Raw genomic sequence first — 26164 nt, 5'->3', positions numbered from 1 at the left:
GTTAAACCCTAGGTTCCAGAACTTATAAGAGTTAGAGGGAGTCTCTTAGAAACCCATGGTCTCCCTAAAATGCCACCAGCTCCTCAGGGACACAATTTATAGACCTTTTATTAAATTTAAACTTGTGTGGTTTGGAACACAGTGAGTCCATTGATGTTGTCAAGACACTCACATCAAATATCAGGATTTAATAAAAAACTTTCTTTGCCAAGGCTGAGCTTCCTGCCGTGCATCCCTGCCTCTACAGCATTAACAGAACTATCTTTACTAGGGAATGCCTGCTTGCCTCTCAAAACAGAAAGCTGGGAGCTGTGGCATTTGATCTGTAGGCCAGATCCTCCTTCTGAGATCACTGTCACAGAGAACATTTTCCAGCAAGAACGTTTGGCTTGTGGGAGCAGTGCTCTCAGAGAAACCTCACCTGAGAGTCTGTTTGAAACTGTACCAGTAAAAAACCCCAACAACCTGGCAGCCTTGTTTCAAGAACCACCCAGGAAAATTTGGTCCATTGAATTTACACTGGAGGCAGCCACTGCCACTGAACTCTTGGAAGAGTTGTCACAGTTGTTTTGGGTCAGCAAACTTAATTATTCAACATTTAAGGCACAGTGTGCATACACTGAGCAAAGAGAGAAGCATTGCAAAAGGCTGCTTCTCCTTGTTGCGTGTGAGATTTGCTGTGATAAATTCAAACTACACCTCCTCCCGCATGATCTTTTGTCTTTTGCTTTGTTTTTCTGGTTCTGAAACAGATATCTAGAAAAATCAATTAGATGTACAGATGTAATGATAAGATGAGGCAAGAAAAGTGCGTGGTAGGCAAAAAGTGACCTCTGTGATATCTCCACCTCAGCAGATCCACCCTTGATTGCAAATATTCATGGCTAATGGCATCATTTTAATTATAACGGAACACTTGTTTTTGAGATGCTGCAAATGCATCAGACTTTCAAAAGCTTTTGTATTTGAATGTTTTACCAGTGCTTGCTGAAACTCCTTGAGCTGCAATAATTTTCTATGAAACTTACTGAAGCCACCTTGCAGCCAAAGTAATATATGATAAAAATTCTGAATGAGGGAAACCACATTGATGAAAAAACTGTTTAAATGCACAAGTGTTCTTTACATAAATACTTTCACATAAATATTTTTCCATGTCTGGATTCCTTTTCTGATGAAAACAGAAAGTGAGGGGACAAAATCCTTTTGGGAAACTCATGCACCGGTGGATAACATCTCTTGACGTGATATTCATAGGAATACAGAAATTTCTAAATCAGGTCATAATAAAGATCCATCTTCTCTATCTACCACTTATTAGCATGTTCAAATAATTCTGAGAGATGAGTGGTGCAGGAACTTCTTTGTTTATGTTGGTTATTCTTGCATTTTAATTACTCAGGCAACCAACATACTTAAATAAATCTTAGTGTTGTATAATACACCAGATCACCCAAAGATCCTTTTTCAAAGAGAGGTACAACCTGCTCACTGTCCCCTGGAACAGAGGCCATTTCTATTCAATATTTTGGTAGTGTAAACAAAACTAAATACTGAAGATCTTCTACCTACCTTACATAACTTTTTTTTTCCCCTAGTTAATGCATCACTTGGCTTATAATTAGGTGGGATTTGAAATGCCTAGTTCAGTTTCCTTTGTACAGCTAAAACTTTATTATTTTCAGTCAACGTCACTCTATGTATCTTTAAACATGGTATTTGCTTTATTTTCCCCCTTGCTTTTTTACTTTTCATTGGAAGCTGCTATGTAACTACCTCAGCCGAGAATCCTTTAAAAACAACAGTTGCTTCAGAGACATGGTGCAAACTGTGATCTGAGTTGTTTTCATGTCTTTCACACATTTTTTCCCTTTGCTTCAAGAAGGATAAGCCCAGAAACTGCAGGTCAAACATTTTCATTGCTTCTGTGCAATCACAGCTTGGGCTGGACTAGTGCAAGATATTCACCTTGCCATAGTAATGGCTGGGCAAGTACTGGCAGTAAAGAGCACTGCTGCTTGAGGTATGGGAGATTCTGACTAAGGAAAAAAGTGTTTCCCTCAAAGGTAATTAACCAGGTTGCCCAGAGAGCTTCCAGAATTTATTTCTTTGCAGATTTTCAAGACCCAACTGAATAAAATATGCTGGGTCTGAATTAATTGTCAGCCCTGCTTTGAGCAGGCACTTGTGCTATAAGACATCTGAGTATTTAAGTGTTTCTGGAAACATGACATAGTTGAAAGACTCCTCTTTTAAAGATGTTACATGGACTGTGGTCTCCCCTAAACACTGATAAATCTGAAATGCCCTTTCCATTTTTTCATGGTCCGTTCTCAAAAAAATAGAAATGTGAGATATTTCTGTGGAAATGCAAAATATTGACGTGATATCATCACCTAGTTAGTCTAATGCTATTTACAATACAGAAGCTGAGCTAACACCTGTGTCTCACCATCACTGGAGAACTAAGATGCAAGTAAATGCCTGTGACAAAGTATTTATCATACTTGTGCAGTGAGCTAATACAGAGAAGCGTTTTATTACATGGAGGTGGGATTGGCACCAGAAATAACAGCTGTCAGTGTGAGACTCTCCAGAAATCCCAAAAATTACAATCATTCCAATCAGTGTTCATAGTTTTGCGAAGTGCTTTTACATCATGCTTCAAAAGAGCAGAGTTACAAACTAAGCAGAACAGTAACTATTCATATTTCTTCAGAAATATGGTATGTAGTATGCCAGAGGGCTGATTATAAATTAGGAATAAAAATCCCAGAGAGAACCCCAACAGAGACAGATAAAATAGTGAAAGCTAATGGAGTGAAAATAAGTGTGTCTGGAGAGCACAAAGCATAGACACATATAAAGTGAAAACCTAGTAACACCAAGAAGCTTAAAAATCCATGCTGGCAAATTTTGTGTAACTCCTCTGTGAAGATCAATACAGGGAAGACAAGGTTGCAGCCCTGGCAGAGTGGGAAATCTGTGCCTCCTGCAGGTGCCAGATCCCTTGTGCCAAAGCTGGTGCATGTTACACAACAGAGCAGCAATAGGCTGGCAGCCCCGTGGCTGGAATGACACTTCTTACACCAAACCAGGTCAGCTTTTGGTCTCCACAACTTTCCATGATGCCATGGGAAGGTATCTCCACCCACAGGAGCGATGCAGGGACTCTTGGGTGGTATTTCCTATTATTGCAGGTAGATTTCAGCTTTGAGATTTGTGCACTAAGCTTTTCCTGCTTTTGTTTGATGAGAATTATCCCCAGCAAGAGACCTGTTGTGGCATTAGTGACAACACAGCTGTAGGACACCCTTTCCAGAAGGATTCTGCTCTCTGAGTACATCCTCGGTGTGATTAGGTCATATTTGAGCATGTCCACAGGTCTGTCATTGCAATGCACTGTCCTCTCCTTACATTAATCAGGGTGCTGGGCCACACTGATGGCTCAGCCTGAGGAGACAGGGACTGGACACACCTTTGTGAGCATTAAGGATTCCTGGGGTGTTCTCTTTGCAAGTACTTCCAACACACAGCTCCACTGTAGAAGGCCACAAGAGTTTTTAGAGAATTAGGATTTCATCCAAGAACAGCTTTTTCACTTGGCATATTCTAGGTCCAGTGGCTCCTTTAAGGACAGATTTCAAAGCTTCTGAATGAAATTTTCTTTTTAAATATATGATGCTTGTTAAATATTTATGATTTCCAGAGGAAAAAAAAAACACTTCCCTGGCTTCTCATGCAACCTTTAGTTCAAGGTCAGCCTTGCAAAAGTGCACCTTTCTGCTTGGATATTGCTCCCCCTCATATAACTCAACCATGTGCATTCAGCCTAATGCATCAAAAACATGCCTTTTTGACCCTACCCAGCTGCACTTTGGAGTCATAGTCTGACATTTCAGACCTGCTGCTCTTTTTAAATGTTCTTTCATAAATATCTGCAACCAATGCCCAAATCCTCAGACGCTGAAAATTAGCATTTGCTCCTCTGAGTTGATGTCAACCTAACAGCTGCTCCAGCAAGTGCTGAGTGTAAACCAGAGGGATGCACTAATTTTAAAGTGGTGTGCAAAGAACCCAATGTGCAGAGTGAATGAGGATGTTTAGAGAACAGAGTTATGTAATTCATCTATTTTGGGGATCAGCCATCCCCCAAGTTCTGGAAAAGGTAACTGGGTTGGGCTATTTATAGAGCCTGTTCCTGCAGTTACAGCATGGAACAACATTCAGCTCACGCCACCTTCTCTGTGCCCCAGGTGAATTTATACATCACAAATGTCTACAGGTCTCTCAGATACAAAGAGATTCAGGGCTCCAAGATGCACTCCCACCTCAGCATCTGTTGGCACATTAGCATGCCCTATTTCCTATCAGCTTCTGACCATGCCTTGGGTTTTCAGGTCATTTGTATTACAGACACACACAAAAATCCCTTTTAGGTTTCCTGATGTAGGAAAGAGGAGAAGGGACACTAATCTTGGGAAAACAGCAATTGCCTCAATTATTCTGCTCTGCAATTTCACAAGGCTGCTAGGGAAGTTGGCTTAGGATCCTTCCTTCACATGATTCTCTGTTTCTAAGATGCATTTGTAGGATCACTGCAAAAGTATGCAGCCCATTGTTACTGCTGCAGGATGATAATTGTTCAGAATTAATGAAAAACTACAATCTGTACTCAGAGTTCTCAATCTTGAAGTCATACAAAATTGCACAAATTGCAATAAGAGAAGGAACAGTTTATAGAAGGATTGTATAGGCTTGGACTGCTTCTTATGGATTCTGCTTTTTAGATGTAAATATTTGTGTATATATAGTAATTGTTTTCTTTAATGTTGAGAATGAGCCATTTGTTTAGGTAGTGGGCAGTGAGAAGAGGGCAGAGGAGACAACAGGAGGAAAGTTATCTGGGTAATGGTGAAAAGCCTGCTCCTAAGAGGGGTTTTCCCAGAAAAAAAATAATTCAAGGACTGGGTTCTATAGGAAAATGAAGTGATTGCTTGGGCAGAATTGGTAAATTCTTGCCCGCACTAGTCTATCCCATGAGACAGGAGGTCACAGAGTAAAAAAAGGAATAACAGAAAATGAGGGCAGAAATTCAGGGTTAGGTCCTCAATTGCTGATCATTCTAGTTTGTCAATTGTGCTCAAGCTACGCAAATTTTGATTTTTTTACCTAGTCCAAACTGCAACGATTAAAATGACAATGTGCAGTGCATGGAAGTAGTGATTTAGGCCCCTTATAAAAAGCAGAGAAAATTAGGATGAAGAGCCTAAATGTCATATGGAAGGAGACACAAACATATGAACAGATTTCTATGGAGGCTAAGCAAAGAAAAAAACAGTTAATGAAAAGCATTAAATTGAGATAGTCTGTATAGCATTCACATAAGGTGCTATATTTCTTGGTGAACTGGACTGTGAGAATTACTGTTAGATTTTTTCATGTTAGTACTGATATTTCAGGAGATGCTAGGGAAAAAAATAGATTTGAGAAAATTTCTGATCAGCATAGGAAGACTTAAAAAATATATAATGAAAATAATATGCATGGATTTTAAATGAGAAAAATATTAGTTCAGGAATTTGATTTTGACAAATATTAATAGTCCAGCCAATAATTTAGTGAAAAGGCTGTATTAGATAAAGCAGGAAAAATACAGAAAATGTGTTTTCCCTCTAGCAAATAATATAAATATATGTAAAAGTACATTAAGAGATTATCATGAAGAAACTTCAGGTGAACAAATATATCTATGGAGTTAATATATGATAAGAAGTTTCATTTAAAGGAGTTAATTTCTGGGACAAGGTCCTTAATATATAACCTAAAGCATTTTATTTGCTGTAATTTATAGCTCATATTTTTCACTCTTAGTATCACCATTATTAGATGGTATGCATCTCCTTGCATGTTTACACAGCACTTAGCATAGTATTTTCTTTCAAAACCCAAATGATGATTTATGCCAGTTCTGTATATTTATGAGTTTTTCAGCAAACTGTGGACTGAGATTTTTCAGGATAGTCACTGGATTGCAGGAAGGGTCTGAAATGTCATCCTTCTTTTGCAAATTGCATTTGTCATTCCCATGAGATTTCATCAGGCTCCAGACTACTTGCTTGGGTGCTATCTGCTCATCTGCAGTGGCTGCAAAAATAGGGGAATATGAACTTGAGCTATCTTTTCAGGAGAAAGGATAGAAAAATACATGGCTACCTGCATAAAATCTGCAGTCCTTCTCTGGTTTATCCTGTATCATCCTGAGTCTTTTATGCAGAGCTGGCACAATCATTCTTACACTGGTTTTGGTAGGTCAAATCTGACACTTTCAGTTACCTGCTGTTCATAATATTTAACTATTCAAATCTTTTTTAGTAGATGTCCTAAATGTTTTTAAAAAGATGATTTTATAGAATGTGCATGTATGTGATTGTGTGTGGAGATTTTTACTTAAGAATTGTTACAGATTTTTTACTTCCTGAATCCCAAAGTCTTGAGTGAAGTGCTTGAGACTGGCCAAGGAATGGGAGTGGATTTTAGGCTCATCACTGTTCCAATATTAGATGCATTTCCCTCTGGGATTACTTGTGCTCCAAGAAGTGCTGTCCTTGTGTGGTTTGCCTGGGGTGCCATGGTGGTTTCAGGGATGACACAGAAGAACCTGAGCCCTCATTAGAGCTCCGAGTGCCCTGCATGGCACTGGAAGGGAACTCAGGCCTGCACAAAGCCCTCAGAGCCAGCAAGGGCCTCGAAATATTCTGGGCTATATTTGACTAAAGATGTGTGTGAGTATGCACGTGCATAATCCAGTTTGGTATTATCCCTAAAATCCAATGACCCAACAGCAGTTTTGAGTATTGTACCAGCTTCCTGTCTACTGGAAAAGGTCACAAAGTACTGTATTGTTCATTATAGCATTGAATTCAGCAGAGCGTTGGCAGCAGTGTTACAGTTTCATGAGGGCTAATATTTATTGATTACTGACTGTAAAATAACTTACCAGAACTCTAAAATCCAAATCAAAACCTAGACTTTCACCAACAATTCTATAAATACTTACATATTTAGTGTGCAATTCACTAAGTGTAATTAAAAAATGTGCAAATATGTACTTGTTGAAGCTAACTAATTTTTTTTTTTTATTGTTCAGGATGCACAACAGCATCTTTGTTACTGACCAGTGAAATATGTAGAGACTCAAAGGTAGCTGTCCTTCATGGCTTCTCTTGACAACCATTTCAGCATTCCTCCAGGCTGCTCTGGGCTGCTTCACCAAGCTTCAGATTCTTCTCATGAGAGAGAGATGAGGTCAGCAGGAGCCTCCATCTGGTCTTCAAAAGAGCCATGTAATGCTATGTGACATTCTAGGCAGCCATCCTCCAGGGTGGCATGCAGAGAGCGAGCACTCGTGCATTCCTGATCCCACCAGCGAAGCCTGCCATGCCCATGAGAGGTCAATAGGGAAATTCTGTCATAGACTGGACATGGCTGAGTTACACTAAGGGCAAAAGGAAGTGTCCATTCATTGTATGTGTTCCATTTAAGTATTTAACTCTAGAAATAATCTGGGTCACAATTATCATGACAGTGTTCAGTCTATCTCCCCAGGTAAGCAAGTGAATTTAAAGTCAGGTGAGTGAGACTAGAATCTAATCTGTTCCCTCTCTGATCTTTCTCTCAGTGATGTTTCCATTTAATCCATCTTTGTCTAAATGTCCACAGCCTAGGAAAAAAGCATCATCAGGATATACTTTCATCAGAAAGTAAACAGGGATATTTGGGAATACTCTGATTTTCAAGTGAAAGATTTTATGTAACTGGAGAAAAGATATACTGGTAAGCAATTATATCCAAATGCAGAGTTGCCAGTAGCTGCTAAAACCAAATTGCATGAAGACTGGACACAAACTAGAACTGTGATAGGTGATGTTTTGAGAAATCCTTGTGCTATTTTTTATCCAGTTGGAAACTGTCATGGGCTTGAAGCTTCATCTGGCTGCATGAACCCAAAACCCACCTGAAGATGCCCAACATTGCTTACATAAATTACCAGACGTGCTGCTGTGGTATTTGAAAAGCCACAAATCTTGTCAATCAAATAAAGTCCTAAGGAGTTTACTGACTGCCAGTTTGGCTTTTCATTGTGTCAAGACTCAAACATTCCTTGGACACATTTAGAAAGTTGCCTCACCAATCATCCAGTGTGTCATCAATTACTTTTCTTCCCTGCTCGATGACCTACTAATATTCTTTAAGCCATAGTTGCAGTTATAAAGTATTTTATCTGGAAATACCCTCTGGAACAAGCAGTATGGGAAAAGCCTGCTATTAGAAATAGCACTACAGGAATCTCACTGCAGCTCTGAAGTATTAAATCTACAGAATGGAGAATTATGTAGGAATATTAATACACCAGATTACATAATTAATTTTTGAAAATGTGCTTTAGTCACTAAACAGTACAATTCTAGAAAGTTTTGTGTCCTTTAACCATATTGCAGTGATGTACCTCAGGATGGGTTTAATTTCAAGATGTGGTATAATATTTTCCTATGACAAAATGAATAGAATATGCAAAAAAAAGTTTTAAAATAATTCAGAATTTTTGCAATATCGTTGTTGTTCACCTACCTGGCTGTAAAATCTGTCTCATTGCTTTCCCCTTGTTTTCAGCCCTGAAGTCTGATTACATCCAATGGCACAAATTCAACGTCAGTGGCACAGCAGCTGCAAACAAAGCAACAGAGATTTCTTCATGCCCAATTGGTTCAGGTATCTGTACCATCTATAAGGGAAGGTCAGGGAAGGGTAGGTTGCTGGCTGATCAAGAAAATCTCTTGTTAGAGGAAAAGGCTGTGGTCAGCTCTTCCCTCCCACACTGTGGCTCCAGCACCTTTGGTTTTTTAGGCCTCTCCCTCATCCTTAGAAATGTCATGCCCCTGCCTGGTGTCTGTAATGCCTTCTCCAAAGGCATTTGGATAAGCCTTTCCTGTAATAAACTTTTGAGAATGTATTATTATATTGTCTCATTCCCATATAGCATTCTGTGAGTTTATCTGAAGGTAGAAGACAACACCCTACTCAAGCTTAGGTCTAGCCTGAGAAAGTTTGCTGCTGCACATGAAGAAATTGTTACACATGTGAACTAAAATCTTTTAAATATCTTTGTATTTCAGGCTAAAAAGGTGCTCATGCTCCCTTTGGAAACTCAGAATCCACTGTGTTTTTCCTCTTCTTACTCCAAGAGGAGCAAAAATTGTCTTCTATAGGTCAGGTCTCGTTTGTAGGCACAAAGAATTCCTAAGAACCTGCAGATTTTTCATCCATACTTTGCCTTTGTATTTATGTGCACAGTCCTATACATACAAAATATCATTAAATACCTTTCAATTGAAGAGATAATATTTTGATTTCCTATCTGTTGTTTCTTTTTTTGTGGTAATGCCTATAAATTTGAATAGTCTTGAGCCTCTTACTGAACAGCAGCTCAGCAGCTGTTAGCCCTGGTTTCCTGGGATCAGTTCAGTAGTGCTCTGAATTTTTAAAAGGATGCTTAAGACGGGGAAAAATTTGAATCTGAACATGAATCATCCTCTGACTGAAACATTAAAAGAGCTCAATACTATTTTCAGCTCCTCATTAAACACTGGATACACTGTGTCCAAACAAAAGTGCAAACAATTACAGTATGTGGTAAAAAAAAGTACATTCATTTGGTCCATTATCTGTCATTCCCACTTTTGATATGCCAAGTTTGGCAAACAGGGATGACATTGGATAATTTATTAGCAGCTGTATTTTCAAATAATGTAATTTTTGGATATGAGAGAGAATAATCCAAATCAAGTAAGTTATTTTTTTCTGCATGTAAACCAATGCCCATTTTGAGCTGGCACATAAAATTTCTTTAATTACCATCATAGGCTCTATTTGTTTACAAATAACGGGCACATACTGAATATTTTTATTTTTGTGTCTTCTCTCTCCTGAAATAAGCTGTATCTTTTTCAAGGCATCAAGGTATTAAGCCATCTTTGTTTGAAATTTCAGGTACGACCCATCACAACCATTGAATAAAAATGACACTTAATTTTCTAACACTTGTCCTTTACTTCAGCCTTTGCTGTCACATGCTAAAGGTTCTATATGAATGCCAGGCTTCTGTAAAAAAATTACCTTGAGAGATTCATTAAAGGTTTTGAATACATTAGAGTAAAATCTAAAAAAAGGGAGCTTTCCATTATCAACTGCATGGGGACTAAAATCCTTGCCTGTTATGCCATTCCACTGTACATTTTTAGTCACATCATACCTAGGAATATCCTCTTGTAATAGTTTAGTCATGTTTTAGCCTTCAGGTTAATATCCTGGTGTTTCCAGGAGATCCAAATCTCCCAATAAAACATATTCCCATGAGCCCCTGTATGCTGCATATAAGGAAAGGATATTGCCAGCTGACAATAAAATGCTGTAAGTTGTCTTTACTCTGTTTTCCTGAACTTGTTCAAGTGAATTGCTTCATTAATTCTCAGTTTACTCACTAATCTATAGACTGAGGGAACCATGAGATCTCTAGAGCTTTTTGGAGTTTTTGGTTCTCCCCTCCCTTTCCCCACATAATTCTACAACTCTTTATGAGATACAACAGAACTGTAACATAAGCAAAAAGCATTAATGTAAAAGCAATAATGTCTTAAAAATTCTGGGTTACAATGTGCAGGTGCAAAATGTTTTTTGTTTGTGGATGCTTGCTTGGGTTTTGGGGGAGAAATACACTGGAAGTCAGAAGAAGCAGCTAACAGGAAAAAATATCTTGCAGCAAAAATAATCTTTCTTCATGTATATGGGAAAATACTGCTGATTTACACATTTCACGTCTTAGAAAGCAGGCAGAATTCTATATTTCTTTCACCAAATTTATAAAGTAATAGTTTTTATCTCAGCTGCTTCAAATGCCTTCATTCTGCTTAGTACATTTGGTATACTCAGTGCTATTCACAGATATAGGTAAAGCAGAGCAGTGAAGGTCTAACACCATTTCAGCAACTTTTCAGTGGCACCAACTTCTCATTAAAAACTTTATCATTCTTGGGGCCTCTGCTCCTTACTAGTAAATAAACTTTATATCTGATCTGGAGAGACTATTCTTATTTCCCACAAGTATTATAAGTATTATCTTTTTAGTAGTTTGTAAAAATATTTAGTTGCAATCTTTCACTTGTAGATCACTAACCTTACTGTCTCATTTAAGTTTTACCTGCCTGCATTTAACAACTCAAAGTTTTCTTTGCAAATCCTTCCAACAGCTTCTGAGCTCACGTTATCTTGGGCAAAATTCTGAATTTAAAAGTCAAACTTCCTCACAGCTTCCCAGGACTGACTTTCTGTTGAGGCCTCTTTACCCTGTAAGTGAAATGTCAAATCAACGAAAGCATCTGAGGGTGGGTACATGAGGGTCAGGAGGGTGTGTGTGACAGTGACATCAACTGAGACAATAAAAGGGCTTCCAAGTTACTTAGAAGCTCTATTTTAAAGTTACATTTAAGGGGTCCACTAAACCAATTCAGTGGTCTTTAAATATACTTGACATCAAGAGACAGTCATCTGCTGACATACCCAAGCCAGAAATCTCTTAAACATTCTATCTGGTAAGTATACTCTTCTTTTTTCCAAGTTCTCTGGAAGACTTACTAGAATATTTTATCATTGATTCTTGACAATTCTTTACCCATTTTTGTGTTAGTTTCTTTTCAGACTATTAAAAAGTGAGTATTAGTAAGATCAAACTGTTCTGCTATCTAAACTAAATTTGTGAAATTAAAAAGTCAGAGACAGTGAACGGGAAATATCTTAAAGTGAATTCAAGTCCTGAATTTATAATCTTGTGTTGGATGGACTGCCAGGACCTCACTGATATGGTCATGTAAGAGACCATATTATAAATGCTTTTCTGACCTAGAGCAAAGCTGCAGAAACTATTGCAAAAAATGGCATTGTGGAGTTTTATACCTCTTTAGGTTTCAGTTACACTGTATCAAATTTCTTAAGTGGTAACAAAAAGATGCCTTTTTTGCCTGCCGATACTGAAAATCCAGACTAGAAACTGGTATTGGAACTGTGCTGTTTTGCCTGTTGTAGCATCATCAGTGGTAAATATTTTCTAAATATATTCCAAATGGCAGTTCTGCCAATGATGTAAAACTCAGAGGGGAAATGCAGGATTATCCCTGATAAAATGAGGGGCTTAATTCTGATTTTTCTTCTGCAACTCAGTAGGGACTGGGGTAACTCAGTAGAGTTATGCCTTTATGCAAAATTTTCAGGGAAAGTGTCACCCTCTTCATTCTAAAGAATACACGGAAGAAATAGAGAAATAGAGAAAGTTTTATTCTATAAAATTTTTCATTTGAATAGCTATACATAAGTATTTCACTGGACTTGAAGGCTCCAAATTCATAATGATGATGGTGATGACTATAACAATAATATTGGAAGACTGTGGTGCTTTTCACCCAATTATGCAAGAGATAGGTACCTAGATGATGATGATGATGATAATGATAATGATAATGATAATGCAGGGCAGCTAAAGCTGACCAAAATTAATGGAGTTGCCCAGGAAGTACAATAAGTTGCTCACAAAATGAGTATTAGAAGTAAATCCTTCATTTGCATTCCTTGCTCTAACTCGTTTCACAAAAAAGATTTTTCAAAAACTCTTGTCTGAGTTTTTCAACTTTTTTCCTAATTTCAGTATGTTTGGAACAAACAGAAATAACTTGAATTACAGACTTTACATGTATTCATTTCTATCTTTGTAGACAAAATGACTTCTATAAGAAACCTGGCCCAGGCTGCAATCATTTTATGTGCCATGTGCTTTTTTACAACCTCTGATGGAAGACCAATGGTGTAAGTATATTGTCTCACACTAAATGGCTTTTGCTGCTCCTGAGAATGTGGTGGTTTGTCTTTGCATATGTGTGTGAGTTCTGTCCCTCCTTTTGAACCCTTCAGCCAAGCTGGCCAAACTCTGTTCTCTGGAAATAGCTGTGGAGATCTCAGGCACTCTGTATATATATTTTTTGAAAATAGGCAGCTGAGTAGAGGGATATACATCATGTAAGTCTTCTCTTATTATTTAAGTTGGATAAGCTCCATGTCTTGGGGGTCTACACAAGTGAACATCTTTCGTGCTGAGAGAATCCAGCTGAAACTCACACTTAGGCACTAACATCTACCAGCTGAGACACAAATCCACAGGGAATCATGCTTCCTTAGCTTTAGTGATCACAGAAAACTACCACTGAATAAATGCCATGGATTCATTGATCACATATCTAACATTGTAAAAGTCCTAAGCTCCTCTACAATAGCTGAACTAAATTATAGAAGCAATATTGTCACAAAACTGAACTACTTCCCACTTGCGATGCCTTCTCACTGATACATCCATTACCAATAACAAATCACCACCCACCCTCCCTCTCTTCTCCAGATGTCATTCTATGCCCTACAGATCAGCCAGGCAGCTCCTACAGCTATGTACTGTGATTCCTTACAAAAGTTCCCAAAGCTGGGCCTTTGAGGCGAGGTCTGGAACCCAAGAAGGGCTCCCACGGGCCTGTCTTTGCTTTGCTTTGCTGCAGGAGAAGGTCGGTGAGCGAGATGCAGTTGATGCACAACCTGGGCGAGCACCGGCACGCGGTGGAGAGGCAGGACTGGCTGCAGATGAAGCTGCAGGACGTGCACAGCGCCCTGGAGGACGCTCGCACCCAGAGGCCTCGGAGCAAGGACGACGTCGTGCTGGGCCGGAGGCTGCTCCCGGAGCGCCTGCGGGCAGCAGGGCAGAAGAAATCCGTGGATCTGGACAAGGCTTACATGGATGTCCTCTTTAAAACAAAGCCCTAGGGAGAGCAGCCAGAGCGCTGTGTCTGTCCACGTGAGCACTGTCCGTGTAGCGTTGATCAAGTAGGGCATTTCATTCATATTTATTCCAGCTGCAGTAAGGATTAAAGGCTTTGTTCAAGGCTGTAGTCCCTCTGAGTGAGGTATTTTACAAGCAAATTATAGAATGTATTTACAGTCTACCCAGGACCACTGCTGGGGGCATTTTGGCTGATGTATCTTATAAATTGCCAGCATGAAAGGAAAAATAAACCCAGATCAGTAAGAAAGCTGGAAAACCATTTAAGGCCAGTTCTACAACTCTTACATGGGCAGTATTTGTGTGTAATCACCAAGCCTGCTTGTACTGTTAACCAGGAAGGAATAAATGCAGGGGAGACTGTCTCCAGAAAATGGCTTAGGGTTAAACTTTGTTTAACTTTGTACTAATGGAAATACATGAATTAAACCCACATCTATTTTCAGAAGAAGGCCTAAAATCAGATTAACATTAAGTACACAGCAAAAGCTGCATGATAATAATTTAGGATTAAAGACTGCAAACAGAAAAAAAAATAGGATAGGAAAGCAAAGTTTAAGATTAAAGTACAAAGGGATAAAATTAAAACAAATTCTGAAGAATTTAACAAAAATACAGAAATTTAGGGAAGGTTTGATTGCCTTCCCCTCCTCCAAAAGATGAAAGCCTGTAATTAACTGCAGAAACAGTGGGAGCAGAGATGGTAGAACATATGTAAGCATGGCCCTAACTATAGAGCTGGGAAATGATTCTACACCAGACAATTACAACTGAAACAAAAATCTTGTGATATATACTTTTTGTCCCTCATTTTTTCTATAAATTATTTGTCTTTGAACTTTTGTATGTTGTGCTAGGCCTCATGTGTAATTTATTTGTGAGACCAGTGGCTCTCATGAATAAAATTACTCATTTCCATACGCAATTTATTGTGGGATTGGCATCTTAGTTTTCCAGACCTCCAGAAGGAGAACCATTAACATGCAGAAATCAACCTGGGAGAGGATCCATTAACTGGAAGACATTCAATCTCCAAGCAGGACTCAGAAAGAATTGTATAGGGAAAAATTCAATTATAGCAATGATTTTAAAAAGCAGCAAATAGAAAATTACTTTGCGTGGTCTATGCACATATGTGCTCAGGAGCCTCAGTGCTTTCTGAGGATCAGAAGGTGTTCCCAGCAGGAATACTGGTGGGTGCCTCCACATTTGCCCCTGGCAGAGCTCCGACCCAGACGAATCGCTGCTCTAAGCCCAAGTGGCTGCATGGATGTGCTCATGCTGGCTCTTATTTGTTTGTTTGCTATCTGGCACGCCTTGGGGAGCCTCACAAACCCCTCCTGACTCACCACAAATAGAGATGCAACCTGCTGAGGGCTAGAGATGTGTTTGTAAGCAGAGACCTGCAGCCCATCCTCTCGGCCATCCTTGCAGCAATGCAAAGGGCCTGATGCTGGGAGCAGACGGCACAAGGGTTCTGTGCCAACTCTCTGGTTGTAGGATCGAGGCCTTAAGGTGCACTTTCTATTTATTCTTTAATCTGGCATCTGTGCTAACTTCAATAAATAAAACTGCATTTTTGTACCTTTGTCTCACTTATATATTACCAAATAAAGTGGACCAAAAGCTCTTGGACATTATGTTAAAGCATAAGAACTGACTGGCCTGTGACTGTTTGGATATAATTTAGCATTTGGGGTAAGCCTATTAAGCTATTTAATTTTATGACAGCAAAATAAGCCCAAAAGTAAAGATGAGAGTAATTTTTATTTTCCTTTCCATTCTTCCTGCATAAAAATCACAATGGTGGGTAAACAAAAGGTATGTACCAAGAACAAACCTATTTATGTCCCCTTACAATAATGACACATGCAAAAACTGTATAATCTTCAAGTGCCAAAATCATAACTGTTTCATTTTGATCTAAACAAAAAATTCTATTCTCCAAACAACAATTCCTAATGTTCAGTTATTCAATAGATGAATTATGATTACACAAATATTTAAAATTTCAGTACACTTACAGTATGACTTTTCAGGACTAAAGACAACACAGTGGCAGATTAATTAGTGCTAGGTAATAGCCATTAAAAATAAGATGCAATATTAATATAATTACTAATTATCACTAATTATCTAGAAAGTAGATTTGTTATGGCTGATCAGTGTAGCAGCAGTTAAAACAGCAAAAGGTTTGGTGTGGGACAGAGGATGTTATCAAAAACATTTTAATACCAAAAAATGCAAAGACTTATCTTCAGCTGGACAAATGAGCAATTTTGGTCATCTCTCTTTCATAGATTGAGGGGACCAGAAAGAGCATGGTGAAAAATTATAGGGCCACTGAAACACTTACATATGATAATAAATCTCATCACAATAAACTGCAAAAATAGCAGTCAGAAAATAAACACAAGAGGCACAATAAAGGCATATCAAACAACCAGTCCAGATGTGGCCTCACTAGGGTCGAGGAGAGGGGAAGGAACACCTTGCTTTATAATCTGACAAAGGGATTTTTTGGCCTATCCTGTGCAGGTTCATATTGACTGTACACACCTTTTATAGAGTTCTCAGTGAAAATCAATCGTGTCTCTCACTGGTGACTTATTGAAAAAAAAACCACCAATATCAATATTGATCCTCAGGGGAAGCTAAAAAATAGCATGAGAAAAAAAAAACCCCACAAACTCAACAAGCTTGTGAAAATTTAGCAAAGCCAAAATCACAAGAAATCAAACAGAAACAAGACAGATTGTGAGCTCTGTAGGCAAAACCTGCTGGCTATTTGACTGATTTGGCTTTCCAAGATGCTCCTGACCTCACCTGGGGTAAGTGCTGGTGTTTGGTGTTGCTTGGTTCTCCACTGGGCGTGTGGCAACTGACTCCTTGCCTTCTTTGCACATTCTGACAGCTTTTGTGCCAGCTGCTTGCCCCTCATTGTTCGGCTGCTGGCTTTCTAGAACTGTGTGGTTTGTCTCTCTGGCCATTGATAAAGGATAGAAAAGAGAATTCATTTAACAGATTTGTGGTTTGCTGTCTGTTGTAGCAAAGCTGCCAACCATTATGGGGTATTTGGACATAGCAAAGGCACAAGTCCTTGCTCTCTTACCCCCTCTTCCCCTCCTGTCCCCAGTGTGCATAAGGATTTCTAAAGTCCTTTCACCTGGAATGGAAGTCAAACCCTGCTTGTATTTAATAATGATGCACGAGAGAATATTTTGGAAAAAAGACAAATGTTTTCTTTATATGTGAATCTATCTGGGGCTCACTATTGGGTTATTCTCCCTCCTCTGTGCCACGAGAGTGGGAAAGGTTTAGTGGCACCTGTGACACTTCAGTTCACTGAGGGCGCCTGAGTTGCAGGACAGGATAGTTCTGCTGTGGTATTATGGAACGACAGCCACATCTACTAATTGTATTCCTAAACAGACTGCAGATTGCACAGACTCTGGATTTCCTCTAGGGCTCTACAGAGTTGTAATTCAAATCAGGAGTCAGTTTTAGGATGAAAACTGAGATACAAGAGACGTCACCTAAACTTTATCATATAGCAGCCGGCCCGTTATCATCCCCTCAGCGCAGCTCTTCAGGAGATCCCGGCTCCACGGAGGGGAGATCCCGGCTCCACGGAGATCTCCGCTTTTCAGGAGAAGCCCGGCTCTACAAGGGAGATCCCGGCTCCTGAAGGGAGATCCCAGGTCACCAGAAAAAATCCCGGCTCTCCGGAGCGGATCCCGGCTCCACAGAGGAGATCCCGGCTCCCCGGGGCGGATCCCGGCTCCCCGGAGCGGATCCCGGCTCCTCAGGCGGGATCCCGGCTCCCCGGAGCGGATCCCGGCTCCTCAGGCGGGATCCCGGCTCTCCGGAGCGGATCCCGGCTCTCCGGAGCGGATCCCGGCTCCACAGAGGAGATCCCGGCTCCCCGGGGCGGATCCCGGCTCCCCGGAGCGGATCCCGGCTCCCCGGAGCGGATCCCGGCTCTCCGGAGCGGATCCCGGCTCTCCGGAGCGGATCCCGGCTCCACAGAGGAGATCCCGGCTCCTCAGGCGGGATCCCGGCTCCCCGGAGCGGATCCCGGCTCCCCGGAGCGGATCCCGGCTCCTCGGGCGGGATCCCGGCTCTCCGGAGCGGATCCCGGCTCCCCGGAGCGGATCCCGGCTCCTCGGGCGGGATCCCGGCTCTCCGGAGCGGATCCCGGCTCCTCAGGCGGGATCCCGGCTCCTCAGGCGGGATCCCGGCTCCCCGGGGCGGATCCCGGCTCCCCGGAGCGGATCCCGGCTCTCCGGAGCGGATCCCGGCTCTCCGGAGCGGATCCCGGCTCCACAGAGGAGATCCCGGCTCCTCAGGCGGGATCCCGGCTCCCCGGAGCGGATCCCGGCTCCCCGGAGCGGATCCCGGCTCCTCGGGCGGGATCCCGGCTCTCCGGAGCGGATCCCGGCTCCCCGGAGCGGATCCCGGCTCCTCGGGCGGGATCCCGGCTCTCCGGAGCGGATCCCGGCTCCCCGGAGCGGATCCCGGCTCCTCAGGCGGGATCCCGGCTCCCCGGAGCGGATCCCGGCTCCCCGGAGCGGATCTCGGCTCCCCGGAGCGGATCCCGGCTCTCCGGAGCGGATCCCGGCTCCCCCGTTCCCCGCGGCCGTCGGGCGGCGCTCGCTCTCCAGCACCGCCCGGCCCCTCAGACCGGCCGGCCCCGCTCTCGGCGGGGGTTGCGCGGGCACGCCTCTCGTCTCCCGGTGCCTTGCCGCGCTCTCGGCTCCGCTAACTCCCTCCTCCCGCCGCGGTGCCTCCCCGCCGAGCTTCCACCCGCCCGCTGCCGCTTCCCCGCCGAGCTTCCACCCGCCCGCCGCCCTCAGGGAGCCGCCGGCCGCTCCCAGGCAACGGCGTCCGCCCCGCCCCGCCAGTCTCGCGAGACGCGGGCGCTGCCGCCGCCTCCTCCGCGGCGCGGGGGCGGCTCTCGCGAGAGGCGGAGCCGGCCGGGCCTGCGGAGCGGCGGCGAGCGGCCGCGCCGGAGCCGGTGAGCGCGGGCGGCCGCGGGCGGCGGGCGGGCCTCTGGCACCCTTCACCCGGCATCCCGGCGCTGCTCCCCCTGCTGCGGAGCCGCTGGGGTCGGACGGGGTCGCCGGAGATCCGCCGGGCGGAGCGGGTGGTAGCGGAGCGCGCCCAGGTGGGTCGGGAATGGCTCCGGGGCTCCCGCCGGCTGCCCGCGGTGTTCGCAGCCCAGAGCCCCGCAGACTGATGTGTCCGTGCCTCGGAGCTCTGTGTGAGAGCAGGCTGGAGATCCTGGAGAGTCAGGCTGCCATTCCTGCTTTTCCTCTCGCGTCGTTTGTTGGGAGCACCTGCAGCCGCCGTGAGGCCTGTACAGAAACACTGGTGTTTCTGTCAATTCCTCAGAGTCACTTACCCACTCAAATGCTTTCATAATGAGTTCAGTGTCTCTCTAATTTTTTTCCCCCATGTTGCCGTATTTCATTTGTGGAAAATATCAGCTGTTTATATGATAAATCTGTCATAGTACAATTACTTGTTGCAGTAGGCTGTCGTTAGATTTTTTCTTTATGTTCGCTTTTGTCTGTAGCTGCCGTGTCTGCATCTTCTTCCTCTTGATCTCTGGTCCCATTCAGTGTGTCACTTTAGAACCCTTTTCTTTCAGAATTTGGATCGAGCTCCATCACAGACCTCTCCCAGGTTTGTTCCTGTCACTTGTCCGGCTTCTTTGTCCAAAGGAGTGGTTGAGCCTTGTGGCTTTTTGTTCTTTATTGTTGGCTGCCTCTTACAAATTCGAATACATGGTTAAAATCTGGCTTCTCAGTAGCCTTTTGACTGTTGACGCTGTTCTCATTACTTCTGTTTTCCTATATTCTTCACGGATCACCTTCAGTGTTTCATTTAAAGAGTACTTAGCTCTGTTGTTTCTTCAGCTTTGTTGATCATTTTCCTGGAAGATGCTTTATTTTCTTTTTAGATTTGCCAGAGAAACCCAGTGTCCCAGAGAAACCCAGTGTCCCAGAGAAACAATTCAGATTATCAACCTCACTATTCAGAGGTCATAACCTGATGATGCACACTTGTTATCTTTTTTCTGAGCTGAAACACGTGTCTCTGCATCATCTGGAGTCGGATACCTGGGATTTCTATAGCATGAGCACAAGTACAGTCAAAAGGAACTGGATCATTTTTCCATTTTTTTTTATCCATTGCCCTGTAGCTAAGGAAGACTGTTGCACTGAATTTGGCAGGTCTGCCAGTGTGTCTTGGACTGAGTCTGTTGCAAAACATCAGATATTTTATTTTCTTTTCCTATTAAGACCCAGATTGCCAAAAGCCTTGAGTATTACCTCTGGATTTGTACCATTTCTGTCTCCAAACCTCACCATGCATCCTGCTTGTGCTTGTCGTTGCCCCCTGTGAAGATGGTTGCTGTTTGCTCTGGGAAGTGTTTTCAGCATGTTTGTGTGTTAATGCCAGGGAACCTGGGGGTTAAGAAAGACAACAAGCTAAACAGCTTTCATGTCCCACATTAAATTCCTTCTTGAAGCCCACTTTTCCTTTTAGGCACAATTGCATTTGAAAACGGTGAACAGCTGATGTGTGGATGACATTGTATGTTAAATTAGTAACAGATGTCATCACTGTTGGGTTTTCTGTCACTATGTTATAAACTCTATGTTTTTGCAGCTTGTGTGCTTCAGGCTGGGGCTGCATTGTACTGTGTTCATACACAAAAATCAGAACCTCATTCTGTGTCAATTCCTTTCAGCACAGCTTTCCTTTAGCAATGTTGCTTAAACCTTGGCCTGGTGCTGTTGCTTGTCAATGAAAGCATGTACCTCTTTAAAATATGTATAAAAGCTAATTTAGACTTAATTTCAGGCATGAAAAACTGTGTGTATGAATTGTCTTCTTCACTGAGATGTGTTGTCACTGTTGGGTACAGTCATGGGTGCAGACCTTGCTTGTTCCTTCAGGAAATCCTTGCTGCTCTGTCATCCCTGGTGTGCTGGAGCCCTGTGCCTGCCTCTCTCTGTGTGTTGGAGGCCACCAGGGCTGGGGCCAGTGGCAGTGGCAAGGAGTTGGGCTCTGCTCCCTCTTCCTGCACTGAGAGCCACGATTCTGCTTTTGGAGGGAGAAGTTGCTCCATTCACTGGCTTTTTACAGGTGGAGCTGGGCAGGTTTCACACAATGAGCCCTAACTGAGGGGGAGTTGGGAGTCACCTGCCTCTTGTTTTTTAGGCTTCCAATGTCAAATAGCTCTTCTATGATTGTGTTCCCTTTAGGAATTAAAAAGTTAAAGCTTGCAGGCTAGTCACTAGATATCTGTTGTTTGTGCTGCTGTAGATAGGAATACCATCAGCTTCCTGTGGCTGCTCAGGTTTTTTTTTTCCTGTTTTTTCCCCACCTGCTCATTAAGAAGAGCTTCAATCCTGACCTGCTGTGTTAATGTTGAGCCTGTATTGCAGAGGATGTCTCTGAGCTGTGCTTTAATCAGTGTCAGTTTGATAACATTTCGGTGATGATGATTTATAAAGCTATTTTATGTGGCTGAATTGTGACTGATGTCTGCGCTAGTTTGCAAGAAACTCACTTGACAGGTATGGATTTCCATGGTATGTGGTGTTTGCATTATGAGCATGTGTCCTTTGAACTGTATTTCTTAATTAGGATGTAATGTCACCATGCTTGCATTCCTGGTAAATCTGACTTGGATGTTGCTTTCTCTTGCTGCTGCTTTTGTGCTTTGACGACTAGAGGCAGTGAAGCAGACTGTCACCCCTTACAGAAAGTCTAAATATTCAATCTGACTCTTGAGGTTTCTTTGTCTCAGCTAATGCCAGGTTTTGTCCTTGCTGGCGACTTGTGTGTTGGAGCTTCCCAATTATCCTGGGTTGCCTTTCCAGTGCACTCTGCTGAGGGAGCAGGTTAGAGCAGAGGAACTTCTGAAACCTGTCCTGCTTTTGGAAATGCTTCTGACCAAAGCTCAGAGCTGAGTTGAAGCCTGAAGTGTTACATGCTATTTGAATGTTGTCCTCAGTACTGACAGCAAGAGCCATCAGATCTTTGTTCTACCTGATGAACTGGTGGCTAGAAGATATATTGGCCCTCTGCCTCAAAATTACAGGGTATGGTAATCATCATTTTTAGTAAGACTCCAGATTTTTGCAGCCTGCAGGTATTCTCAGCAATTAAAGTGTGACTAGCTGGCTTGAAATGCATTGATGTTGGTTTTGATTAGCTTTACTTCTTTGCTGAAAGATATCCAGAGAGCATTTTATAACCCCTGCTGGCGTGCAGTGCCTTGAAAAATGCAAGTCCTGCATCTCATGGAACTGGTTGTCCACTTCTGTCCAGCACTTGATGTTGTCTGAATCTTGCTTAATCTGTTCAGCAACCTTTATGCATTCCATTTGGTCATGGCACAGAACTGAATATGCTTTAAGTATTATTTAAAATAATCTGTCCAACATCTATCACAAATTGGTGTATGATGCATCCTTTCATGAGCTCCTTAAGTAGTCTGTAAACACATTAATTACTGTGTTTTGCAATGTCTGGGGTGGCTCTACCACATTGACTTTTAACTTCTCAAACCCACTGGGTCTTTACAATTCCTTTGTATTGCAGTTGCCTACAACTTTCATAAATTAGTGATGATTCTGGCTTCAAGTTGATGTTAGCAAATCTGAAGTGTTCTAGCTGTCTCTGATGAAAGCTTTGAAAATTAAGGTCTGCTTCCTGATTTCCTGTTATTCCCTGTGTTAATTCTCTGGAGTATTTGCTTTCTGCAGAAGGGTATGAAATCATGCTTTACACCTGGAAAATTACTAATTAGCTAATCAGAATGTCAACCACTTTGGCCAATATGCCAGTGTTGTGTGATCTGCTGAGGGTATTTGAATTTGATTCTTTATTTCATGTGCTCCCAGTGCCTTTTCACCTTCAGCAGCATTTCAGATGTGGTTCCTTATTTTCATGGAAGGCTTAGAATAGTATTTGGGGCCAGGTATGCTTGCAGGAATGTATTTTTTTGTTTTGTTTGTTTGGTTTTTTTGTTTTTTTCTAGTACACAAGGTCAGAATGTTCCTCAAAACGTGCTTTGTTTATTGCCTGCAGTGTGAATCCATGCAAAAAAAAAAAAAAAAAAAAAACCCAAAACCAAACCACAACTGAAACATTATTTTCTGCTGCAGGAAAAAGTGGGTTTGCAGAAGTGCTTAAAAATTAATCAGGATGACTGGTTAGTTACTTCACAGAGTTTATGCAGCATTTTCTAATTGAAAAAATAAACTCTTTTTGACAGAGCAAAACAAAAGAGTTCTTTGTTTATAGTCTTTAGTCTAAAGGTATGTTAAAACTTAAAACTGAGAAGTAAGTTTATTTATAATCTGCACAAAAGCACTATCAGCGGTGGTCAAGGAGAAAAATTGGCTGTGTTACAGCAAATTGTTTTTTAGAGTAGTGGTAATTGTTAAGATCCAGTGGAGTGGAGAATGGAGGGAAGGCTGTCCATAGTGAGACATGCTTGAAACTAAACAAGAAGTTTCACAAGATGTAGCTTTGGACACTTGGGATTGTTTCCCGTCTTTTCATAGCTGTGCCCTGGTTCTGAGTTGGGTGCCAGGCTGGCACTTGATCAGTGACACTGCTGGGGTTTCCTATGAGCTGGGAGAAGGGAATGCTGTTGTTCATGGGAAGCAGTTCCATTTGTTTGTTTCTGTCCTTCTGTGGCATCCCTTGTTTTTGAGGGCTTCAGCGTGGAGCTGTAGAGCAAAGCACACGGAGGAGTTGATCCTGCTCTGAGCAGGCTTTTTCCTTGAAGTGTGTGTGGACTGCATCTTCCTGTTCAATTTTCATTATGAGAAAGATGGGGAGGAGGCAGAGAGTGTGAGACAATTCAAGGAAGTAGCTTTCAATTGGCATTTCAGCTGCAGTTCTCAGAAAAACAGCTGCTTTTGCACATCTTTTGAGTACAAAGGCTAAATTCAAATATTGGCCTCTATGCAAAGAATCAGAACTAGGTGCTGAGTGCCTCTTTGTCCTAAGGCATCTGCTTTGGTGTGTACCTGAGAGGTGAGGTGTCTATAAAGCTCTTAGATGGTTTTAAAGGGAAGAGAGGGTTTGTGGGAAGAAAGGAAAGCTTGTAAAGAAAGTTGTGGTGCTCCATGAGCCCCGAGCTGCTGTGGTGCTTTGGCAAAGCCAGGAGTGGATGGAAGCAGGCCCCAGCAGGGGAGGGAGCTGGGGGTGGCACGGTGGGAGCTGTGGTGTCCCTGGGACATCGGCAAAGATGGGAGCTGTGGTGTCTCTGGGACACTGGCAGAGGTGGGAGCTGTGGTGTCCCTGGGACATTGGCAGAGGTGGGAGCTGTGGTGTCCCTGGGACACTGGCAGAGGTGGGAGCTGTGGTGTCCCTGGGATATTGGCAGAGGTGGGAGCTGTGGTGTCCCTGGGACACTGGCAGAGGTGGGAGCTGTGGTGTCTCTGGGACACTGGCAGAGGTGGGAGCTGTGGTGTCCCTGGGACACACAGAGGTGGGAGCTGTGGTGTCTCTGGGACACACAGAGGTGGGAGCTGTGGTGTCCCTGGGACACTGGCAGAGGTGGGAGCTGTGGTGTCCCTGGGACACTGGCAGAGGTGGGAGCTGTGGTGTCCCTGGGACATTGGCAGAGGTGGGAGCTGTGGTGTCCCTGGGACATTGGCAGAGGTGGGAGCTGTGGTGTCTCTGGGACACTGGCAGAGGTGGGAGCTGTGGTGTCTCTGGGACACTGGCAGAGGGGGGAGCTGTGGTGTCCCTGGGACACACAGAGGTGGGAGCTGTGGTGTCCCTGGGACACTGGCAGAGGTGGGAGCTGTGGTGTCCCTGGGACACTGGCAGAGGTGGGAGCTGTGGTGTCCCTGGGACATTGGCAGAGGTGGGAGCTGTGGTGTCCCTGGGACATTGGCAGAGGTGGGAGCTGTGGTGTCTCTGGGACACTGGCAGAGGTGGGAGCTGTGGTGTCTCTGGGACACTGGCAGAGGGGGGAGCTGTGGTGTCCCTGGGACACTGGCAGAGGTGGGAGCTGTGGTGTCCCTGGGACACTGGCAGAGGGGGGAGCTGTGGTGTCCCTGGGACACTGGCAGAGGTGGGAGCTGTGGTGTCCCTGGGACACGCAGAGGTGGGAGCTGTGGTGTCCCTGGGACACTGGCAGAGGTGGGAGCTGTGGTGTCCCTGGGACACGCAGAGGTGGGAGCTGTGGTGTCTCTGGGACACTGGCAGAGGTGGGAGCTGTGGTGTCCCTGGGACACACAGAGGTGGGAGCTGTGGTGTCCCTGGGACATTGGCAGAGGTGGGAGCTGTGGTGTCCCTGGGACACTGGCAGAGGTGGGAGCTGTGGTGTCCCTGGGATACTGGCAGAGGTGGGAGCTGTGGTGTCCCTGGGACACTGGCAGAGGTGGGAGCTGTGGTGTCCCTGGGACACTGGCAGAGGTGGGAGCTGTGGTGTCCCTGGGACACACAGAGGTGGGAGCTGTGGTGTCCCTGGGATATTGGCAGAGGTGGGAGCTGTGGTGTCCCTGGGATATTGGCAGAGGTGGGAGCTGTGGTGTCCCTGGGATATTGGCAGAGGTGGGAGCTGTGGTGTCCCTGGGACATTGGCAGAGGTGGGAGCTGTGGTGTCCCTGGGACACGCAGAGGTGGGAGCTGTGGTGTCCCTGGGACACGCAGAGGTGGGAGCTGTGGTGTCCCTGGGACACTGGCAGAGGGGGGAGCTGTGGTGTCCCTGGGACATTGGCAGAGGTGGGAGCTGTGGTGTCCCTGGGACACTGGCAGAGGTGGGAGCTGTGCTGTCCCTGGGACACTGGCAGAGGTGGGAGCTGTGGTGTCCCTGGGACACACAGAGGTGGGAGCTGTGGTGTCCCTGGGACACTGGCAGAGGTGGGAGCTGTGGTGTCCCTGGGACACTGGCAGAGGTGGGAGCTGTGGTGTCCCTGGGACACTGGCAGAGGTGGGAGCTGTGGTGTCCCTAGGACATTGGCACAGGTGGGAGCTGTGGTGTCCCTGGGACACTGGCAGAGGTGGGAGCTGTGGTGTCCCTGGGACACGCAGAGGTGGGAGCTGTGGTGTCCCTGGGACATTGGCAGAGGTGGGAGCTGTGGTGTCCCTGGGACACTGGCAGAGGTGGGAGCTGTGGTGTCCCTAGGACATTGGCAGAGGTGGGAGCTGTGGTGTCCCTGGGACACGCAGAGGTGGGAGCTGTGGTGTCCC

The 26164-nt window shown here is 43.9% G+C and overlaps 2 protein-coding genes and 1 long non-coding RNA gene across 8 annotated transcripts in view; 2 read left to right on the top strand and 1 right to left on the bottom strand.

The window, feature by feature from the left end:
• Nucleotides 1-12366: 12366 nt before the first annotated feature.
• On the bottom strand, nucleotides 12367-17714 carry LOC144246511 (uncharacterized). The gene is made up of 2 exons (XR_013340211.1): nucleotides 16754-17714; nucleotides 12367-14000 (listed from the first exon to the last, which is right to left on the bottom strand). It is a non-coding gene; the product is annotated as an uncharacterized LOC144246511 (long non-coding RNA).
• On the top strand, nucleotides 12818-13911 carry PTH (parathyroid hormone). The gene is made up of 2 exons (XM_021527610.3): nucleotides 12818-12912; nucleotides 13650-13911. The coding sequence occupies exons 1-2, from the start codon at nucleotides 12827-12829 to the stop codon at nucleotides 13909-13911; spliced, it is 348 nt and encodes a 115-aa protein (XP_021383285.1). The 5' UTR covers nucleotides 12818-12826.
• Nucleotides 17715-18877: 1163 nt separating the features above from the next.
• The window catches only part of BTBD10 (BTB domain containing 10), a 30768-nt gene continuing 23481 nt past the window's right edge, over nucleotides 18878-26164 (top strand). Inside the window, exons 1-2 of one of the 6 annotated variants that reach the window (XM_077784378.1) lie at nucleotides 18878-18944; nucleotides 19581-19615. The gene's annotated coding sequence lies outside the window, so the exon portion shown is untranslated. The remainder of the gene's footprint in view (nucleotides 18945-19580; nucleotides 19616-26164) is intronic. The other 5 variants (XM_077784380.1, XM_077784383.1, XM_077784382.1 and 2 more) reach the window with 5 other exon arrangements.

The sequence above is a fragment of the Lonchura striata genome, chromosome 6, assembly GCF_046129695.1.
Source record: "Lonchura striata isolate bLonStr1 chromosome 6, bLonStr1.mat, whole genome shotgun sequence".
Lineage (NCBI taxonomy): Eukaryota > Metazoa > Chordata > Aves > Passeriformes > Estrildidae > Lonchura > Lonchura striata.
Note: the sequence above shows the minus strand (reverse complement) of the source record. Positions and strands in the feature narration are given on the sequence as shown.